This window comes from Solea senegalensis, linkage group LG15 (assembly GCF_019176455.1).
Source record: "Solea senegalensis isolate Sse05_10M linkage group LG15, IFAPA_SoseM_1, whole genome shotgun sequence".
Lineage (NCBI taxonomy): Eukaryota > Metazoa > Chordata > Actinopteri > Pleuronectiformes > Soleidae > Solea > Solea senegalensis.
The window spans coordinates 21,030,549-21,052,446 of NC_058035.1; the positions used below are offsets into that span (position 1 = coordinate 21,030,549).

General features: G+C 41.0%; 1 protein-coding gene across 1 annotated transcript; it reads left to right on the plus strand.

Moving 5' to 3' along the window:
• The first annotated feature begins 47 nt into the window (after window positions 1-47).
• aifm2 (apoptosis inducing factor mitochondria associated 2) lies at window positions 48-21,850 on the plus strand. Its single transcript, XM_044045901.1, has 9 exons — window positions 48-152; window positions 735-911; window positions 987-1,102; window positions 14,070-14,189; window positions 20,793-20,885; window positions 20,954-21,062; window positions 21,151-21,303; window positions 21,380-21,580; window positions 21,658-21,850. Exons 2-9 carry the CDS (start codon window positions 737-739, stop codon window positions 21,810-21,812), a joined length of 1,122 nt encoding a protein of 373 aa, XP_043901836.1. The 5' UTR covers window positions 48-152; window positions 735-736; the 3' UTR covers window positions 21,813-21,850.
• The last annotated feature ends 48 nt before the right edge of the window (window positions 21,851-21,898 follow it).

Genomic DNA, 21,898 nt, shown 5'->3' on the forward strand with positions numbered 1-21,898 from the left:
CCGTCCCTTTAAATATACTTCACATACCACGAGACGAAGGTGAGATGTGATTGGCTGCAGAGCTGCTGTCGTCATCAGAGAAGAAAGAGGGAGAAAAGTAAAGTGAAGAGGAAACGAGAGGCGGTGAGGTTTTACCTGCTACAGTTGAACAGGTGAGTGACAGCGTGAACGTGCTTCTGTTTCACAATGTTACAAACCGCGCGCACGACCCGGGTGATTACGTTATTCCAATCCGATACCATGTGGTTTGTTGTTGATGTAACGGTGGATTCCAGAGTCTCGCGAGGATTCAACGAAGTTTCTACTTTTATTTATTTACTCACGTTTGTTAGTTAGTTTGTTTGTTTGTTTGTTGATTTACTGCAGCACCTGAGGTCAACATTAAAGAGACACGTCATGTTTATTTAAAGTCATCATCACAATGATAAGCCACACCCCTAAGTTAAATAAGTCTTTATTTACAGAACGCTTTTCTACTGCAGAGTCCATAGTAGCGCACACACACAGATTGACCTCAGTGACACAAAGTGACCACACGAGGCAGCAGAGGACCAGCAGCTCCTGTGTGTGTGTGTGTGCGGTGAGATAAAGACGTGACCAAGTGGCAAAAATCTGGTTTTCCTTGAGTCTCTGTTGGCAGCCATTTTGTGTTTGTGTCTCAAACACAAAATGTACCAAACAAACTCTGAGTTCAAACCTGCTGTGTGTGTGTGTGTGTGTGTGTGCGTGCGCAGAGATGGGCTCCCAGCTGTCATCAGTAGAGGGCGTCCATGTGGTGGTTGTGGGCGGCGGCTTCGGTGGCGTCAATGCGGCGCAGCAGCTTCAGTCTCAGGGCCTCAGCTTCACGCTCATCGACATGAGAGACGCGTTCCATCACAACGTGGCAGCGCTGCGAGCGGCGGTGCAGCCCGGTAACACGTCACACCTTCAGTCATGACCTGTGCCAGTATATGTGTGTGACCTTTGACCCCTGTGACCTGTGGCAGGTTTTGCTCAGAGGACGTTCATCCCGTTCGCCGAGACGTTTGGAGACGCTTTCGTTCAGGGTCGAGTGGAGCGCGTGGACACGGACAGGCAGACGGTCGTCCTGCAGGGGGGGGCGGTGAGTGTGTGAGTGAGTGAGAGAGTGAGTGTGTGAGTGAGTGAGTGGAGAGAGTGAGTGTGAGAGTGAGTGAGTGTGAGAGTGTGAGAGGAGGTGTGAGTTAGTGTGAGGTGAGAGTGTGAGAGTGAGTGAGTGAGTGTGTGTGTGAGTGAGTGAGTGAGTGTGTGTGAGTGTGTGTGTGTGTGAGTGTGAGTGAGTGAGTGTGTGTGTGAGTGAGAGTGAGTGTGTGAGTGAGTGAGTGTGTGTGAGTGTGTGAGTGTGTGAGTGTGTGTGAGTGAGAGTGAGTGAGTGTGTGTGAGTGAGTGAGTGAGTGTGTGTGTGTGTGTGAGTGAGTGAGTGTGTGTAGTGAGTGAGTGAGTGAGTGAGTGAGTGAGTGAGTGAGTGGCTGTTTCTCAATATCCATACTTCCTAACGTCATCAGACTCAGTCCAAGTTCTGTTCCTATTCATACATATATATGTACATATATACACACACTACTCTTCAATGCTTTAATATATCTATTTCCACATTGTACTGTATATATTTTTTAATAATTGATTTTTATTGACATTCAGAAACATCTCACATCTGTTGTCTGCTCTAAATGCCTAGACAAAAAAAACAAACAATGGAAAAAGGAAAATCCCACATTAGCAACTATGTACAAGTTAAGGAGTGATCCTTCGTATAATACAGTCATTGGTTTGTAAAAATAAAAACAGGTCTATGGAGTGTGACATATTTGACCCAGTTCTCCCAGTATGAAGCAAACTTCTCCAATTGATGGTTAACATATGCAGTTATTCTGTCCATTGTATAGATGTCCATCCATAAATGTAAAGTTGGGCTCTCCTGTGACAACCATTTCCTGGTTAGACTCTGTTTACAGGCCACCAGCAAGATATTTAGTAGATGTTTATTCCCTTTCAGCCGTTCCTCAGATATGTGTCCAAAAAACATAGCCTTACTCTCGCAGATAAAGATCTCCTGTAGACCATTATGTAACCCTCTCCAGCTCTTAATGACAGGACAGTCCCATAAAACATGGTAGCGGTCAGTATTTTGATTTCCACAGTTCCTCCAGCATCATAGTGAGACTTCTGAGAAGGTGTAATAAAGTACCTAATCAAGCTTTTCCATCCTAATTCCCTCCACTTCTGTGAGCTGGTACATCTCCATTGATACCTTCAAATTGTTGTCCATTCTTCCTCAGATATATTTATCCCTCCTTCCTTCTCCCATTTGATTTGAATATATGAAGTAGAGTGAGATTTCAAATTAGACAGACCCTTATATAAGCATGACACAGTTTTGTAAATAATTGAATTAGACATGTGTTTATCTTTGTTAGGTTTTTCATCTTTGTATTGACGTAATGCCGTAACTGCAGGTATCTATAAAAGTCTTGTGTCCTTTTAAGCGTTTCAAAACTGAGGAACTTTCCATCTTTGATTACTCTACATAAGGCTGTTATACTGTTTAAGGCTGTTCCGTGGCCAAGTGGAAAGGGAACTTGACTTGTAACCAGAGGGTCGCCAGTTTAAATCCCCACTTGGCCAAAAAGGGCTGGGGTACCCCTGAGCAAGGTACCCGAATCATAAGCAAACCATTTAAGAGCCAAAATATCATTTTCAAGTTTATGTTCTTTTATAATAATTTTCCATACTTTAAGGGTCCACGTCACCCATGGATTATCAATGTTATTTATGTGGGTTTGCAAGTTATTATCAGCTAAAATTGCCTGTATGGGGATGGAGGGCATTTTTTCCTCAATGCTTTTCCATTGAGCTGTATATGACGGGTTGCACCAGCATACCACTGCTCTCATCTGCGCTGCAAAATAATAATATCTAAAATAAGGCAAGCCCCATCCTCCCTTTTGTTTAACCAGCTGTAAGGTTTTGAGGCGAACTGCTATATACCTGGATAGCAGTTTGTCCCACTCGTTAAATTGGTTTTGGTTAATCTCTATTGGCAATGTTTGAAATAAATATAAAAGTCTTGGCAATATAATCATTTTAATAGAGTCAATTCTTGAACTAAGGCTAAAGAAGGGAATTAAGTTCCATCTTGCTATATCATCCTTTATTTTTTTATGTATGGGTGAATAGTTATATTCCGATAATTTTGTAAGATCTTTTGGTAGGTTGATACCTAAGTATTTAAAGGACTCTGTTTGCCGCAGTAGTTATATGAGAGTATTTGGGTTTTACTCATGTTGATTTTGTACCCAGATAATTGGCCATATTGTTCAAATGCTTGCATCAATTTAGGCAGAGAGTGAGTTGGTTGTGCAAGGTATATCAAAATATCGTCTGCATAACAGGCCAATTTATATTCCGTCCCTTTAATAATGATTCCCTTAATATCTTCTGTTTGTCTGATGTACTGAGCTAGTGGTTCCAAATATAATGCGAAGAGTAGTGGTGACCATGCACAGCCCTGTCTGGTGCCCCTTTCTAGGGTAAAACTATTTGACAAATATCCATTGACCTTGACCCTGGCGGTAGGTTTGTCATATTGTGCCTGTATGGTTTTAATAATTGTATCATGGAAGCCAATTCTATGCAACACTCTGTAGAGAAAAATCCAGTTAACGAATCAAAGGCCTTTTCAGCATCTACGCTCATCACAATCGCTTCAGTTTGATTTCTTTGTATATGATCCATAATATGTAGTGTCTTTGGTATATTGTCTTGTGTTTGGCGTTGGTGTATGAAACCTGTCTGATCATTATGTATCAGTGTCGGCAGGAATTCTTCTAATCGTTTGGCCATAACAGAAGTAAATCATTTATAGTCCACATTAATTCAATTCAATTCAATTCAATTTTATTTGTATAGCGCCAAATCATAACATACATGATCTCAGGTCTGTACATAGACAACATCAAAGAGAGCAGAGAAACACAACAGTTCACACAATGAGCAAACACTAGGCATCAGTGGAGAGAAAAAACTCCCTCTTAACAGAAGAAGAAATCTCTGACAGAACCAGACTCAGAGATGTGCGGTCATCTGCCTCGACCGGTTGGGGTGAAAGGAAAAATGGGGGACAGTGGAGAGGTGGGAGACAGAAAATGGGGGGAGAGAAAGGACAAGAGGGAAAGACAGAAGAGAGAGAGAGACCAGGAGCAGATACACAACAACTGTATCAGGTTACAAGTTTATACAGTTACTGATATCGACTTTTTAATTACAAAATAATAATAATGGTGACGATGAGCGTAGCCTCGAAAACTGGATCTTGATCCTGCAACCTGCATGATGAGAATACAGAGAGAGAGAGAGAGGGAAGGAAGGAAAGACACAAACTAGGGAGAGAAAGAGACAAGGTTAATGACATATAAAAAGTCATAATCATATCCTGAGTGTGAGAGAGTGAATGTGTGTGTACCACAGGAAAATCCCCCAGCAGTTTAGTTCTATAGCAGCAGAACTAAGAGATGGTCCAGGTTTCCCTGAACGTGCTCTAACTATAAGCTTTATCAAAAAGGAAAGTTTTAAGTTTAACTTTAAATACAGAGAGAGTGTCCGCCTCCTGAACTATCGTTGGAAGCTGGTTCCACAGGAGAGGAGGAGCCTGGTAACTAAAGGCTCGGCCTCCCATTCTACTCTTACAGACTCTGGGAACCACAAGTAAACCTGTATTTTGTGACCTAAGTGGTCTGTTAGGGTGATAGGGTAAGACTAGGTCTTTCAGGTATGAAGGGGCGTGACCATTAAGTGCTTTGTACGTGAGGAGGAGGATTTTAAATTGAATTCTAAACTGTGGGTGGAGCCAGTGTAGAGAAGCTAACACTGGAGTTATATGGTCTCTCTTTCTAGTTCCTGTCAGAACTCGTGCTGCAGCATTTTGAATGAACTGAAGGGTTCTAACGGACTTGTTGGAACATCCTGATAATAAGGAGTTACAGTAATCTAATCTAGATTAACAAAAGCATGAACTAGTTTTTTCAGCATCCTGTAAAGACAGAATGTTTCTAATTTTCATAATGTTCCGCAGGTGGAAGAAGGCTGTTCTGGAAATTAGTTGTGAATGTGTGAATCAAAAGACATTTCCTGGTCAAAAGTAACTCCAAGCTTCCTCACAGTGGAACTGGAAGCCAGGGTGATGTCATCTAAAGTGACAATGTGATCAGAAAGTTTTTCTCTGAGGTGTTTAGGGCCGAGTATAAAAGTTTAAAAGTAGAAAGTTACAGGTCATCCAGGACTTAATGTCTCTGAGACATTCCTGGAGTTGAACAACCTGATTTATTTCATCCGGCCTCATTGATAAATATAGCTGTGTGTCATCTGCATAACAATGAAAGTGTATGTTGTGCTTCCTAATAATGTTCCCTAGAGGAAGCATATATAAGGTAAAAAGTATAGGCCCAAGCACTGAGCCTTGTGGAACTCCACAATTAACTTGTGTTTGTAGTGAGGCTTTATCATTAACATGAACAAACTGGAATCTATCAGATAAGTATGATTTAAACCAGCAGAGGGCAGCACCTGTGATACCAAGAGTCTGCTCCAATCTCTGCAGTAGAATATCATGATCAATGGTGTCAAATGCAGGACTAAGATCTAACAGGACAAGTAAAGAAACTAGACCATTATCTGAGTTACTAACTTTAACTAGTGCTGTTTCTGTGCTATGGTTTAATCTAAAACCTGACTGAAAATCTTCAAACAGGCCATTAATGCGCAAATATTCACATCATTGATTAGCAACTGCCTTTTCTTTTTTTTTGAAATTATCTTTTTATTCAGAAAGGCAAGTTTCCATCACATACAATAAAAATACAGCTATAGTCATTCAAGGTCAAAGGAAAGAATGATTCAGAAAATCCTGATGATTTTTTCCATATTGCCCTTCTGGAATTTACTTTTTCGGACCATTAGTTATCTAGTTGAGAACAATAAACTCACAAAACAAAACTGGGGAGCGCACCATCTCAAAGAATTAAAACATCACTTAAAACAAGGTCAATTTCACACAAAGCACTAATACAGTCAAATGAAATCAGATCTGATTGGTTTCACATACTCAGTCCATTTGGACCACATCTTATAAAATTTGTCTTTTTCAACTTTGAGAGAAAAAGAGATCTTCTCCATAATATAAATCCCATAGACAATTTCAATCCAATCATCAATGGTGGGTGGTTCTACTTTTAACCATTTCCTCGTAACGGATTTCTTACTGGCTGCCAACAGTATAGCCAGCAATTTTTTGTCTCTGTTGTTCCATGTTTCCAACAACAGATCGCCCAAATACATAGTTTCACATTTAAATGGGATATTTACATTAAATACATTTTTAATATGTTTGTGGATCTCTACCCAGTAAGATCTTATTATCTGACAGTCCCAAAAAATATGAAAATGATTAGCTCCATTTGACCCACAGTGTCTCCAACAAGCGTCCCCCTTGCCCTGATGTCTTCTCTGAATAGGTGTAATAAAAAATCTTGTGGTGTTTTTCCAGCAGAACTCCCGCCACGTGTTTGACCCAGTTGAGACCCATTGTAACTGGCATATATTCTCCCAGCTCTCCTGTGTGATCGTTCCTTTTACTTCTTTTTCCCATTTCTTTTTAATGTAATCTGTATTCTCCTGTTTAGCTAATTGTATGGCATTATATAACTTGGAGATAATTTTGTTGCCTGATCTGGGTTTAGTTAATGATAAAAATACCTCCATGAGCCCTGACTCACCTCTTCCTAACACCTCTTTAAGATTTTTATTAAAATAATGTCTCACTTGTAGATATCTAAAGAAATCATCCCTTCCTAGTCCATGATCCTTCTGTAGGTCTTCAAAACTCCGAAATGTCCCTTTGTGGACAAATGAATAATAGGTAGTTAAACCTTTTGAGATCCATATCTTAAATCTGGCATCAATTTTATTTGGTGCAAAGTCTGAATCATAGGCACACCACCTCATCATTTTAGATGCTTCTCCTAATCTACAAATTTTAACTATTTCCTGCCAGGGTTTCAGAAAGCTGCCAGTTATAGAGTCTTCTGGAATTTCCTGTCCTACTTGTAATCTGTTATCACATAGTAGGGCTGTTATTGGGATTCCCTTTATTACCGTGCCTTCTATTTCCTTCCATGCTGCAGAGTATGTTGGTGAACACAGACAAACTAAAGGTCTCAGTTGGGCTGCAAGATAATATTCCTGTAAGCAGGGAAGGCCCATTCCACCTTTTTCTTTTCTTAATTGCAGCGTCTTAAATTTAATTCTGGCCTTTTTCCCTTGCCATAAATACCTCGCTATTATTCTGTCCCATTCTAAGAACTGCTTAGACGGTATTTTGACTGGCAAACACTGAAAAAGGTACAGCATGCGTGGAAGAATATTCATCCTGATTGATTCTATCCGGGAGCTTAAACTGAAAAAGGGAATAACATTCCATCTACGTATGTCAGATTTTATTCTCGAACTTAATGGGCCGTAATTGATATCATACAATCTCGAAAAGTCTCTAGGCAGTGAGACCCCCAGATATTTGATGGACTCAGCATCCCATTTCCAATCATACCTGATCTTAATTGAAGATGGAGGGTCATAGTTAAATGTTAACACTTGAGTTTTGTTGATATTAATTTTATAACCAGAAATGAAACCAAATTCCTCTAGCAATTTCATCAGATTTGGGAGTGTCCGTGTAGGTTGTGATAAACTTATCACTAAATCGTCAGCAAATAGAGCCAGTTTTTGCTCCCCTGAAGTCATCGTTACCCCCTTTATATCGGATCTCTGCCTAATCAATTGACTCATGGGTTCTATAAACAAGGCAAAGAGGAGCGGCGACGCACAACACCCCTGTCTTGTTCCTCTTTCCAAAATGAATGAATCGGTTAGATCGCCATTGATTTTAATTCTCGCTGTTGGTTTGTTGTATAAAGCAGCAAATGTGTCAATTATAGTTGTATGGAAGCCAAATTTTGAAAGTACCTTATATAAGAATGACCACCTCACTGAATCGAATGCTTTCTCTGCGTCCAAACTCAATATCAGTGTCTCCAATCTTTTTTGTGTGACTTGTCTCATAACGTGCAGTGTTCTTCTGATGTTATCTTGGGTCTGCCTTTGTCTGACAAAGCCAGTCTGGTCCTTATGTATTAATAGTGGTAATATCAGTTCTATTCTTTTAGACAATATGGATGTGAATCATTTATAATCATTATTCAGAAGACTTACAGGACGATAATTCCCACATTCTGATTTATCTTTCCCCTCCTTAGGAATCACTGAAATCGTCGCCTCCTTCCATGAGGGGGGGATGTTTTTGTTTTCCAAAACTAATTGAACGTTTTTAATAATGTTGGAATGAGTTGATCTTGCATTGTTTTGTACCATTCTGTGGGAAAACCATCTGTCCCAGGAGACTTCCCCCCTTTCATCCTCCTGATTGCTAATTGAATTTCTTCTTTTGTTATTTTAGATATTAACTTTTCATTTTGATCATCAGTGATCTTCGGGAGATTTATCTGCGCCAGAAAGGTATCGATCTGGTTGTCGTTGCTTGCCTGAGGTTGGGAATATAATGTTTTATAGTAATTTCGAAAGCACTGCTTGATTTTCTCCGGACTAGTTTCTATGTGATTTGTTGCTGAGTTTTTTATTTTATATATAGTTCTATCTGCTTGTTGTTTCTTTAACCTATATGAGAGAAGTTTCAGTGATTTTCCACCCACCTCATAGTATTGTTGCTTTGTAAAGAGAAGCTTTTTTTGAATTTCCTGAGTATTTATCTCATCTATTTCCTTTTTTAGTTTTTTAATCTTACATTTATCGTCAGTTTTAAGAGACTTTGCATGTTCTATCTGTACTCTCTTCAAGTCCTCTTCTAAGTTTTTAAGTTTTTGTTCCTTAATTTTCTTCTCATATGAGCAGATGGCTATTATTTTACCCCTAATCACCGCTTTTAAAGCATCCCAGAGGATAGGTGGAGTCACCTCATCATTATCGTTATTCTCCAAATACAACTGAATTTCACCTATCAACTTATCCTTAATAATTGGGTTATTCAGAATGTTTGAGTTCAGTCTCCAGAGAGTGGACTTCTTATTATTATTATTCAGATGGAGTGACATATAAACGGGACCATGGTCCGAAATGGTACTGGGTCCTATTTCACAGTTGTCCACCATAAAAATATCTCCTTTAAGCATGAAAAAGTAATCGATTCGTGAGTAGACGTTGTGAGCGTGTGAGTAATGGGAATAGTCTCGGCTTGTCGGGTTCAACTCTCTCCATACGTCCACAATCCCCACTTCACGCAACCAAGTGTTTAATCTTCTGCTATTGGCATTTGCGTCAGATTTCCCGTGAGATGAGTCAACTTTCGGATTTAATCGGATGTTAAAATCTCCTCCACATATTAAAATCCCTTGACTTTTTGTTGTCATTAGATCAACTATATGTTTGTAGAAAAACCAGCCACTACCCGGAGGAACATACACATTAAGGAGACTTATCACTATTCCTTCTATTTTACCTGTAACCATAACAAATCTGCCTTCGTTATCTTTGAGTTCTGATATGTGTTCGTAGTTTACAGCACTAGATATCAGAGTCGCCACCCCTCTCCGCTTCCCCGACCCATGGGAAGAAAAGAAAACATGTTTAAATCCTGATTTATTCAATTTAGCATGTTCAGAGTCATTGAGGTGAGACTCCTGTAAAAAAGCCACTTGGATTTTATCTTTCTTTAATTTTGAAAAGATCTTCCCTCTCTTAACTGGATTGAGTACTCCATTTATATTAAATGATGCTATTTTTAAAGACCTGTTTTGCATGTATGTGATTCCCCCATCATCTCACTGAAAAACCTGGTGCGCTTCCCCCTCCCTGCAAGAACCGGCAGGGAATGAACAACTAACACATTAATAAACATCTCACTAAACACAATTTGTCCGTGTGACTCCCTATATAGGGGTTTATTAACCTGACCCTGTTGAGCCTTCCAAGGTGGCTCGAAGGGAAAAGTCTCCCTCCTCAGTCTGGAGGAAGAGGCCCTTACCTGCGACAGTCGCATACAGGAAAAAAGAAGAGAGAAAAAACGAAAAACAAAAAAACCAAGGATCCCGAAAGAGCCAGTCTATTCAATAGTGGATCTCCACCAATTTCATAGTTGACTCCGCCGTCCTCGAGCTGTGGGTTAAATCCCTTATGTCCCGGAGGGGGCCGGTGATGGTCTTCTGAAGGCTCGAAGCTTTTCCTTGTAGCTAGAATCCCGCCCGGTTGTGCCCTTCATCGCTCGTCTGTCCACTCTCCTCCAGGACAGTCGTTGCACCTGCTCAATAAGCGTCTCCGGAGGTCTGGTGGTTGTCACGGTGTAGCCTCTTCTTAGCAGGTCCTCTGATGCCTCCTCTATAGTATCGTAGGTTCTGGTTCCGTCGTCATGTCTCACACGCAGCCTGGCAGGGAAGAGAGTTTGGAACTGAACTTTGTTTTCCTTCAACACTTTGCGTATCTCTGTATATTCTCTCCGTTTTTTAAGTATTAGAGGTGGATAGTCGTGGTCCAGGTTTATGTGGTTTTCTTGCCAGGTGAACCCCTTCTTTTGCCATGCTTTGCGTAGTAATGTCTCCTTGGTTTTAAAACTTAAAAACTTAATTATGATGGAGCGTGGCGGCGCATCCACCGGCGGCTGCGGTCCCACGGACCGATGAGCCCTTTCAATCTGCAGGTCGGGCATGTCTTCAGTTAGTTCGAGACCCTCACGGAGTAAATTTTCCACAAATGAGACCATCGATGCTGATTCCTTCTCGGACCCCTCCGGTACCCCGTATATCCTTATGTTCTCGCGTCTGGAGCGACTTTCCAGATCCAGCAGCTTGTCCTCCAGCTTGGTGTGCAGCTTTAGCATAGCCGTGATAACTTCCTCTGTATTTTGTATCCTCTCTTCTGCTTTCTCAATTCGCCCTTCCGCTTCGTCCAGTCTGATATTCACCTTCCCAATTTCTTCTTTTATTGTCTCCAATTGTACTTTATTCTCTTGGCGAAACCCTCTTAGTTCACTGAGAATCAGTTCCAAGTCGGCCATTTCTCCGTACCTCACCGCGTTATTTACGAGTTTAAGCCTGTTCGCTGCTAATGTTGCTACGTCCCGACTTTCTCACCCACCTGTCTTCGGACGTCGTTTATTTCTTAGTTAGTGGAGTTATGGATTATATCCCCTGTCTTATCGTTGTTTTCGTGGAAGTATTTATATGGTTTGTATGGGGAAATTTCTCTAATTACTCTGACTCAATCGGGAGCTCTCTCGCTATGCGGCCATCTTGACGGTGTTCCCACCGGAAGTCAGCAACTGCCTTTTCTAAGATTTTAGAAACAAAGGGAAGATTAGATATAGGTCGGTAATTAGCTAAAATATCTGGGTCAAGGGTCGCTTTTTTTAGAAGGGGTTTAATAACTGCTATTTTAAACGTTTGGGGCACATATCCAGTTAATAAGGATAGATTAATTTGAGTTAATATAGAGTTGTTAATTAAAGGAAACACATCTTTAATTAACAACAGAGATTGGCCTAAAAGAGCCACACTCCACTTTATCCTTGCCTTCTTTTGGTATGGCTGAAATGATTGCCTCCTTCCAGCTGGGTGGCGTTTGTGCATTTTTTAAAGCCCAATTCAGAGTAGGAAATAAAACAGGTATTAGTTCTTTTTTAAATTCCTTGTACCACTCTGCCGTGTAGCCATCAGATCCTGGTGATTTGCTTAATTTAAGTCTACCAATTGCAACTTTTAATTCTTCTTCAGTTATATCCGCAGTCATCATTTTATTTTGATTTTCATCGAGAGTGGGTAAATCTAGGGAATTCAGGAAGCTGTCAATTTGGGCCACACTCCCACCTGGGACTTCAGAATATAAGGTTTTGTAAAACACTTCAAAAGCTTCCTGAATTTCATTTAGTTTATTTTTTATCGCTTTTGCCAAATCTAATTTCTGTTTTCCTTCTAGTACCTTTAGCTTGTTTTTGAAGTCCTCTAACTTTTTATTCCTATTTTTCCTCTTAAATGACGATATTGCTCTAATTTTCCCTCTCAGAACAGCCTTCAGAGTATCCCATAACATTACTTAAAATAGACGTGCCCTCTTTATCACCCATTTCGAATACTTTTTCAAAATATAGCTTGTTTGAAATAAGAATAGCAACTCCTCTTCTCTGCCCTGATTTGTATGAAGAAAAAAACAGATTTGTAAAAGCCCCTTTTCTTTAGCTTTATATGCTCCTTGTCTGTCAAATGGGTCTCTTGTAAATAAACCACATGGGCTTGTTCTGTTCTCACTTTAGATTTTACTACGTTTAACTGGATTCAACAGCCCATTGACATTAAAGGAAATGAATTTTAATTTGTCACTAGCCATACTTATTTACTTGTAAGTGTACCAACAAACTTAACAAGATGAAAACTGAAAGATCTGCTCCCTGAACAAATAACGACACCAAACATAAGCAAGAAAAAGAAAAAAGGATGAACAAAAAGAGTGATCCCAAGGCTGGGGTCTCTAAGAAAAGACCCTGGTCTGAGCTAGATAAAATATCTAGCTGTGAGGGAAAGCCTCTCCCATCTGTGGGCTGAGGGCCCCCACCATGGCGCTCTAAAAAAGAAAAGAAAAGGTCTCTGTTCATTCCACAGGAAGTGTGTCCTTATACAGCAACCCTCGCCTGTGTATATATCCTCATCATGTGGTGAATGTAGCACGTTCTGTTTAGCTTTCCAACTCTTCAAGAATCAGAAAGTCAAAGCTTATACTTCTTCTGGAGAGGATGGGGACTGACTCCTGAAAGCTCGCAGTTTCTCCTTGATACCCTTCTCTCGCTCCTCGACTCTTTCCTCCCACTGTTTCCCAGGTGGAGCGAGACAGCTGCTCAGCCAAACTCCCCCTTGGTGTAATCACGTTGACAGACAGTCCTCCAATCTTCATATCTTTGGTCGCCTCCTCCGGCGTCTGATAGAGCTGCGTCCCATCCTCATGAAACACTCGTAGTTTAGCTGGTTTACTTCTCTGTTTTAACACTCGCTTCGCCTCGGCATATTCCTTCCTCTACTGCAGGACTGCTGGGGGGTAATCCTGGTCAAAGTATATCAGCCTCCCATTGAAATAAACTTTCTTTTTTCCCCAAGCCTTGCGCGGAAACTCTTCTTTGACCCTGTAGCGGAGGAAATTGACTATTATTGACCGCGGCTTGTCTTCCCCGTCTCCGGTGGGTCTTGGTGCCAGCGCTCGGTTCGCCCTCTCAATATCAAGCTCCTTAGTCGGGGGAAACTCCAAAGTTCCCGCAACAGTTTTTCCACAAACTCCACCATAGACGAGCCCTCGGCTCCTTCGGGAATATTGTATATCCTTAAATTCATGGTCGAGTAGCTTGTTTTCTTGCTGATGCATGACTTTTAGCATCTCGTTCAACACCTGTTCCATGTTTTGAACACGGTCATTTTTTTCAATTCGCTCCTCTGCCTCCGCTATTTTTTGGTTAACGTTAGTGATCTCTGATTTAATCTCGTTTAGTTGTTCTTTTGTGTCTTTTCAGAAGTCCTGAATCTCCTCCAAAACTTTAGCCAGACTTGTGGCGTCACTTGAGCATGGATTAGCATTAGCTTCATCATGTTGTACCTGCGCAGGAGAGCTGCTCTCATTTTCTTCATTCCGGAGCATTCTTTGTTTGTGCGCTTCTTCACCATTCTTGCCCCTCTTTTCTATTCAAGTCATTTCTGAAACTCGAACGGGGCAAAATAACTATTAAAGCGAGGAGCTGTTATTTAGGCAGCCATTCAGGACGATGACGTCACTGGAACCCTGTACTGTATATTGTAATGAAAATAAATTTATAAATGTTAAATATAAAAGTTAAATATTTAAAATGTGAAGACAATAACAATATATATGCATTTATTAAAAGAATTTCATATGTTCATTCATCAACACTGTAGGTGGCGCTAATGAGCCTTAAGCACTTGTGATACTGCCCCCTACAGGAAATCCACTACTCTCACCTCATCCTGTGTACGGGGACAGACGGACCGTTTCCTGGAAAGTTCAACACTGTGGCATCACATCAGAGAGCGGTGCAGGCGTACGAGGACTTTGTCCACCAGGTATGTTACCGTTACCACGGCAACGCGTTAACACATTACCATGCCAACGCGTTACTGTGCAGGTACAGAAAATTCCACACATGTGCGTGTGTGTGTGTGTGCGTGTGTTTTCTGTACCTGCACAGTGTGTGTACTCGTCAACCAGTAGAACAGGGGACTTCGGCGTCGTTACACACACACAAAGAGGGGACTCACTGTTGAACAGGGGACGTTTTTCAGGTCCCCTCTTTGTCATGCTTTAAAACAACCTAAAATCATGTCTAAGACGCTCTGGTGATTTTTTTTAATATTAAGCAAAGTGGGGACTTGGAAGTGTGTGAGTGTGTGAGCCCATACTCAGCAGCACTCCTGGTGGCTGGAGCAGGGATTTTAACACCTCATTCACACGTCGTTTCACTCCTTCATTGTCTTTCAGATAGTAGCAGGACTATTCATCAAACTACTTAGTGAAGAAACCAGTCTATTGAAACACAAAATAGAAAGGTTCAGCTTTAGGGGTTTGTAAGTACATAGGTTTCAAGCTTGACACTGTATTAAAATAAAGGACTGCCCAGAAAGCAGGAGAGCAATATGTATTTTAGAATATTAAAAAGAAAAAGAAAGATACAATTTGAAATAAAATGGTCAGAAGAATTAACCTTTGTTTTCTATTTTAAATAGGAACAAACATATTTAGAGTCTGACATCCGATTTTGACTAGACAGTTCCAAATTTTGAGCCCCAAAATACTCACCAAACCAGTTTTCACAAAGCCTGGATGTCAGTTTTCAACTTGTGTGCTCAGTCTTTACTTAAAGGAATACAATTTGTTTGTTGTTGTTCATTACTCTTGTATAGCATGGAACGACACAAGTCCACTGTTGGCTGATGAATAATGACACAAGTTCCCTCTTAAATAGCACAGAGCGACACTTACACTCCAGTTTGGATGAATAACAGAAACGAGCAAAATGACTAGTAGTTTTTTAGTTGCAGCTAAAGTATGTCTTGAGACAGGTTTATTAAGTTTTTTGTAAAACACAGACAGGCTAAAAGTACATTTTTTGTATAACTTATTTTTTATTAATTTCAACAGTTAGAGTCACAGGGTAAAAAAAACATAGATTATTATAATGGTCTTAGTGTCCTGTGGTGGCGTCCTCTTCTGTCCTCCTGTAATCAGTCCATTTTTCATCAAATTGCGTTTTCTGTAATCTTAATCTGTGCGTGAGTCTCTCCATTACAAATATTTCCTGGACAGTGCACACCCACTGCTCCCCAGTCCGCGGTTCCATTCTACACCACAGTCTGGTGATTGATTTTTTGCTTGCCTTTAAAAGTACTTTAACTAAATATTCGTCTTCCTTTAGTACTATGTCGTGTGTCCAATATCTCAAATACATCATTTTACAACTTTTGGGTATCTGGTATCCCATAATTTTCTTCGGATTCTGCCATATTTGGTCCCAGTACCTGTTTAATTTGTGGCAAGACCAGAATATGTGTGCGTGATCTGCATTTACCTGCCCACACATTCTCCAGCACGGCTGCTGTGTGGAAACCATTTCCTTCCTAATTTTGGGGGTTATAAAAAATCTGGCAATGTTTTTCCAGTTGAATTCCTTCCAGACCCTGGAGCTGGTGGCCGTGCACTGCGACTTACACATGGTATAACATTCTTCTTCTGATATTTGCTCTCCCAACTCTTTTCCCCATTTTTCTTTAATATACAAAGAAGAAGACTCCCTGCACAGCATCAGACTCTTGTATAAAGCTGAGATTACTCGGCACGTCTTCCCCTCGTAGGACTTCTGAAATACCAAAACTATTCCATTGTCACTGTCGGTTCGTATTTCCTTATTAAAAGAATCCTTTATTTGTAAGTAACGATATCTTTCATTTTCATCTAATCCAAATTTGTCCCTTAACTTCTGAAAACTCTGAAGTTTACCTAGTTCCTGTCAATCTGTGTATTGTTGTGATTCCTTTGTCAATTGTCCCCGGTATAAACCAGGGATCAAAAGCAAACCAGCTCAGGATCTTTGTCTCCTTCTCCAGTTTATATCTCTCGACTACCGTATTCCATATTTCTACCGTAGTTTTAGTTATCACATCCAGTCGATTATCTATTTTTTTCAATAATCCTTTGTTTGCTATTAGATTTCACATCTCTATCTCTGTCATATCCAGTTCTATATTTTTCCATCTCGCGACAAACTCATCATTGCACCAACATATCAGGGGCCAGGTTTGCGCTGCAAAGAAATATTCCTTTAGGCTTGGTAGAGCAAGACCTCCTTTATCTTTGGGAAGTGGTTTTGTACCTGATCCTAGGCTTCTTCCCTTTCCATATAAACCTTGATATCCACTTGTCTTATGAATTGTTTTTGTGGGATTGTCACCGGCAGAGACTGAAACAGGTACAGGAGCCTTGGTAGAACATTCTATCCTTGAACTAAGGTCCAAGCAAGTAATCGACCATCTTTCCAGGTCACTCCTGATATCTTGGTTAATTGTCGTGTAGTTTGCGTCGTATAGTTTGTCTGTTCTATTTGTAATGTTTACTCCCAGGTGTTTAATTGATTTCCTTTTCCATTTGAGCTTGTAAGTGTCTTTTATCTCTTGGCCAGAATCTGTGTCTTTGAGACATTCATTTTGTATCCTGAGTATTCTCCATAAGTGTTTAAGAGTCTCATTCGTTTAGGAAAGCTTCTGTTTGGGAGCAGTATGTCATCTGCAAATAATCTAAACCTAACGTCTTCCTCCCGTCTAATCATTTGAGCTAACGGCTCGATGAATAATGTGAAGACACTTGGGGAGAGGCCACACCCCTGTCTAGTTCCCCTTTCTAAACTGATCCTTGCCTTGGGCTCCTGGTATATTGATCTAATACAGTTAACTGATTGTTCATTGAAACCAAATGTTCTCAGTACATTATATAAGAAGTTCCAATTGACACTGTCGAAGGCCTTTTCGGCATCTATGCTCACCAGAATTGCACTTTCCTCTTCCCTTTGAATACAATCTATAATATATATCTATAATCTGTCGACTCCTTCTAATATTATCTTGTGTTTGTCTTTCTCTTATGGATCCACATTGATCCTCATCAATCAGGTCCTGCATAAATGTTTCCAATCTCTTAGATATAATGGAGGTATAGAGTTTGTAGTCCACATTTAAGAGTGATATGGGTCTGTAATTACTACAATATTCTCCATCTTTATCTTCCTTTGGGATGATGGAGATAATGAGGGGAATCTTAACTGATTTGAGAGATTTGAGAGTGTAGTTGAATGAGTCATATCGCTCTTCTTTAAAGGTTTTATAGAATGAGGTCGTAAATCCATCAGATCCTGGTGATTGTCCTGATTTTGCCTGGCTAATAGACTTCATTATCTCTTCTGCTGTTATTTCTGAGCTCAGCATCCTATTCTGTTGCACACCTATTGCTGGTAAATCCAGTCTGTCCAAGAATTCCACCAGTTGCTCCTCCCCCCGAGCGGCAGGTTGTGAATATAGTTTACTATAGAATTCTTCCAACACCCTTTCTATCTCTTCTGGTTCTTATAAAATGTGATTGGTTCCCGGGTCTGTTTACTAAACCTTGCATTCTTTTCCACCTCTTCTAGCAAAATGGCATCAATTTTCTTTTTTATTTCTTTTTTATTTCTTTGATCTGGCCAAGTAGATCTGGGTCGTCTAGTTGTTTATGTTGCTGCTGTTGTTCAGTTAGTTTCTGATATGTCTCCAGCCTGGTTCTCTTAGCAAATGCTGTGTGGCAGCTTTCAAGGCGTCCCATAGAATTGTTGGATCGACTTCTCCATCATCTTCTCCTCCCTGTATCTTATTATTTTCCCTTTTAATCCTGTAACTAGACCCCTATAGTTGAGCATACCTTCGTTAAGTCTCCACCACATCAATGTCCCTTCTGCTTCTGAATTTAAAAGATCAAATATTCTACCATAGAAGAATTTTCCACTCTCTGGAGGAGCATATACATTGATCTTCGTCACCAAGTGATTTTCCCTTTGCCCTTAATCATGACATACCTTTCCTCCTTGTCGTTTTTCTCAGTAATCAATTCAAACTTCAGTGGATTGGAGATTAGTATTGCCACTCCCCTTTTATGAGTTTTCCCATATGAACTGGTAAAAGAATTCCTGTATTCCATTTTTTTAAATTTAGCATGTTCCTCCTGCGCCTCTTGGAGAAAGATGACCTGCATCTTTTCCTTTCTAAATGTTGTTTGTTGGTATTTTTCAGGCCGTTAATATTTAGTGACACCACCACTATATCATTAGTTTGCATTGTTTATAAAGACCCTTAACTGTGACTTCAACAATGAACATTTGCCCAAGAACAAAAAACGGACAGAAATAAAACCTGAACTCCCCGATGAACAAGGGCCGTGTCTCCCTGTTGGTGGGAGTGGGGGATGGTTGAGTTTCCTTCTCCAAAAGCTTGCTGTGAACCTTCAGTGAGGATCAGACATCAACTGCTGTCTATTGATGAAAGCGTAATGCAAATGTTCTCTGGCCGTGGAATTGTGAAGCTTCCTCCATGTAAATGAACGGTGCATCAGAGCAGGTCAGACATGCTGCTCTAAGCTCTATTGTTATCTGGCCAGACATGTGACAGTTTCCTGTGCACGAGACAGAGAATGGACTGAGACTGTGGTACAAGTACAACACTGTGGTACAAGTACAAGACTGAACTGAAACATTTCATCAGACCAACAAGTTGCTGTGGCTGATGTGGACAATTGGAAGACAGAAAGACTTGCATGGCCACCATGAGCATATTACTTATGTCTCAATATTAACCTGAAAACTTAAATCCCACTCTTTGAAGACATTTGTCCCTTCAAGTAGTAACGTACATGATATTGTGTTGGTGTTTTTTTGGAGATAGTATGAACAGAATATGTCTCATATAATTCCGTAGTTAATTGTGGATAGAAAAAAAACGACGTAGAAACAGTGAAGTGACACAGCACAGATCATAAGTTTTAATGTTGAATTGTGGCGAGTGGTGTCATTTATGCAACTATACATTCCTAAGCATGTGGACATGTTTCCAGGTTGTAAAGAGGACCTTTCATGGACAATTCTGTCTCTAAACAATGACATACAGCAAGTCCCCTCTTTGTTGGGACTAAATGACACGCGTCCCCTGTGAGATGGTAAGGAGCCACATTCACACTCTGAGAATTATTTCTGATTTTTAGAAATCCCTGATAAAAGTCAATGTTGCTGCTAATACTGCAGTACTTGAGATTATATAGTTACTTCTACTTTGAATATTAACATTGTTTTATTCTTCTAATTCCAGGGGCCATGATTATTTAACATTTCTATCACAGAGAAAGGTTTAGATTTCTTTTCAGCACTGTAGCCAGGCTGACACAGAGCAGTGATGACTTTATCAACGTCTTTGTGAATAAAATAACATCAATTAGAGAAAAAATGGATCATCTCCTCCCTCATATTGGGACTGACTCATCTTCTAGCACAAGAGCTTTAGAAGCACCAGGTGCACAGTTAGACAGTTTCTCCACTATAGATCTCCCTGAGTTAACATCATTAGTTTCATCATCTAAGCCATCAACCTGTCAGTTAGATCCTATCCCCACCAAACTGTTTAAAGATGTGTTTCCTTTAATTAACAACTCTATATTAACTCAAATTAATCTATCCTTATTAACTGGATATGTGCCCCAAACGTTTAAAGTAGCAGTTATTAAACCCCTTCTAAAAAAAGCGACCCTTGACCCAGATATTTTAGCTAATTACCGACCGATATCTAATCTTCCCTTTGTTTGTAAAATCTTAGAAAAGGCAGTTGCTAATCAATGATGTGAATATCTGCGCATTAATGGCCTGTTTGAAGATTTTCAGTCAGGTTTTAGATTAAACCATAGCACAGAAACAGCACTAGTTAAAGTTAGTAACTCAGATAATGGTCTAGTTTCTTTACTTGTCCTGTTAGATCTTAGTGCTGCATTTGACACCATTGATCATGATATTCTACTGCAGAGATTGGAGCAGACTCTTGGTATCACAGGTGCTGCCCTCTGCTGGTTTAAATCATACTTATCTGATAGATTCCAGTTTGTTCATGTTAATGATAAAGCCTCACTACAAACACAAGTTAATTGTGGAGTTCCACAAGGCTCAGTGCTTGGGCCTATACTTTTTACCTTATATATGCTTCCTCTAGGGAACATTATTAGAAAGCACAACATACACTTCCCTCTCTCTCTCTCTGTATCCTCATCTTGCAGGTTGCAGGATCCAGATCCAGTTTTCGAGGCTATCCATATCATACATATCATCACCATTATTATTTTGTAATTAAAAAGTCGATATCATTAACTGTATAAACTTGTAACCTGATACAGTTGTTGTGTATCTGCTCCTGGTCTCTCTCTCTCTTCTGTCTCTACCTCATCTCCCTCTTGTCCTTTCTGTCCCCCACCTCTCCACTGTCCCCCATTTTCCTTTCACCCCAACCGGTCGAGGCAGATGACCGCACATCTCTGAGTCTGGTTCTGTCAGAGATTTCTTCTTCTGTTAAGAGGGAGTTTTTTTTTCTCTCGTGTGTGTGTGTGCGTGTGTGTAGGTCCAGGCCGCAGACTCAGTCTTGGTGGTGGGCGGCGGCTCCAGTGGTGTCGAGATGGCGGCCGAGATCAAGACGGAGTATCCAGAGAAGAAGGTGACCCAACGCTGACCTCTGATCAGAATGTCTACTCTGATCTGTGACCTTTGACCTCTGCTCTTCAGGTGGTTCTGGTTCACTCCAGAGTTGGACTGGCTGACCCGGAGCTGCTGCCCAGTGTCCGACGGGAGGCCAAAGAGGTTCTACTGAGGAAAGGGGTGGAGCTTCTGCTGGGTATGTACCATGGGCCCCGCTGTGACGTCACAGTGACATCAGTGTGACGTCACAGTGACATCAGTGTGACGTCACACATTTGTTTCAGGTCACAAAGTGAAGGATCTGTCGCAGCTGCAGCTGAACGTCGTGCGCAGGAACACGATGGTGACCACAGACAGAGGACAAACTCTGACCTGTGACCTGATCATCGACTGCTCAGGCCTGAAGGTCAACGCCGCGGCGTACAGAGACGACCTCAGTGAGTCAGAGACAGACGCTCGGGTTTCTCTGAACTTTCCTCTGACGTGTGAATCACTGTGACATCACTGTGACAGGTGAGAGCGTGACGGTCAGCGGCGCTCTGAAGGTCAACCAGCACCTGCAGGTTCACGGTTTCACCAACGTGTTCGCCGCCGGAGACTGCGCCCACGTCTGCGAGCCCAAGATGGCGTACCACGCCCAGCTGCACGCCGCGGTCGCCGTTAGCAACATCGTCAAAGGTCTGAAGGGGGAGGAGCTGACATCATATAACACAGGTACATACACACAGCTGATGGAGCTGCAAGGCATGTGTTTGCTCGGTAAGGTGACTGTAGCTGTATGTGGTTGCTAGGTAACGTCACCATGTTGTTGGCGATGGGTCGAGATGACGGCGTGGGACAGTTTAACGGCTGGAAGCTGCCGAGGTTCCTCGTCGTCCTGGGGAAAAGTCGCGATCTCCTGCTGTGGAAGAGCTGGAGAGACATGAAGCAGAAATACACACAATAACACCGCACACACACACTGTAACACAACACAACACACACACACACACTGTAACACAACACACACACACACACACACACACACACTGT